This window comes from Priapulus caudatus, unplaced genomic scaffold (genome assembly GCF_000485595.1).
Source record: "Priapulus caudatus unplaced genomic scaffold, Priapulus_caudatus-5.0.1 Scaffold3269, whole genome shotgun sequence".
Taxonomy (NCBI): Eukaryota; Metazoa; Priapulida; class Priapulimorpha; order Priapulimorphida; family Priapulidae; genus Priapulus; species Priapulus caudatus.
In genome coordinates this window covers 3,225-4,383 of record NW_014580330.1, presented here as the reverse complement: position 1 = coordinate 4,383, position 1,159 = coordinate 3,225, and the positions used below count along the sequence as shown (strand labels likewise).

General features: G+C 53.5%; 1 protein-coding gene across 1 annotated transcript in view; it reads right to left on the bottom strand.

Moving 5' to 3' along the window:
• The window catches only part of LOC106819353 (plexin-B-like), a gene marked incomplete at its 5' end in the record, with an annotated part of 4,882 nt that extends 4,252 nt beyond the window's left edge, over positions 1-630 (bottom strand). Inside the window, one exon of the mRNA XM_014824000.1 lies at positions 457-630. Coding sequence (XP_014679486.1) covers positions 457-630 — 174 coding nt within the window. The remainder of the gene's footprint in view (positions 1-456) is intronic.
• Between the last annotated feature and the right edge of the window lie 529 nt (positions 631-1,159).

Genomic DNA, 1,159 nt, shown 5'->3' with positions numbered 1-1,159 from the left:
CTCTCTCTCTCTCTCTCTCTCTCTCTTCTTCTTCTTCTCTCTCCTTCATCCTCGCTCCCCTCACTACCTCCCTCCACCTATTCTCTCTACCCTCCACCTGTCCCCTCTACCACCCTCCCCCCCTCCCATACGCTTCCACCGCTCCATCTCTCACAAAGACACCGCCTCGCAGCAAAATTGCCTCCACTTACGATAATCTGCCCCGACACAATACCCCCGCTACCTCTGCCGCTACCGCTACCGCTCTGACGCCACCGCGATGGGACGCTGTCGCCCCAAATTTTTATCTCGATTCAACGACAAAAAAACAAATTCAATGAATCTATTAATAGGTCTGCTTCGCTGTCATTTCGATGACGAAGCGAAAAATCAAATTTGAAATTTTTTTCTTTAGAATTTCGTCGTCCCCTCCCGCGCGCGCGCGATTTTCGACCAATCGCGTCGCGTCGCACTCACCGGCTGCGTAGTTGATGACGAGCACTTTGTTGTGGTCGTCGGTGGGCACGCGTTCGGCGCTGTTGATGCACGACCCCTCCAGGGGGCAGTACACGCTGTCGTTGTGCGGGCCCGTGTCAACACTGTGTAGCACGGATAGATCCTCGTCCAGCTGGTACAGCTTGTTAACGCCACCTAGCGGCAAGAAACAAAAACGATGATCGCATGGTTACGACGAGTGCCACCAGGGCGGCGCCAGCGACTCGCGCTGACGATGCGGCGTCGCTGGGAATTCTGCTATTAATTGAGGTCACCACCACTAGAGGGCGTGGGTGTGTAACACGAGTGTTGTCGGTAGGGGGCGCTTAATCAACAAACAATGCCAATAGGGGGCGCTCACGAATTGTGGCTGTTATAAAAAAACTGGTGTCACTCTAATACTTAACAGAGGACAAGTCAACAATAGATGACGCTTAACGGAATACTGCGCCACCAGGGTGCGCTTAACAGAAGACTTCTGTCACCAGAGGGTGCTTAATGCAAAACATAGCAACACTACACTATTGGGTGGTTAACAGAAGACAGACCGACGCTAGGGGGCGCTCATCGTAATGCTGGGCAGACACTAGGGGGCGCTCATCGTAATGCTGGACAGACACTAGGGGGCGCTCATCGTAATACCGGCAGACACTAGGGGGCGCTCATCGTAATGCTGGACAGACAC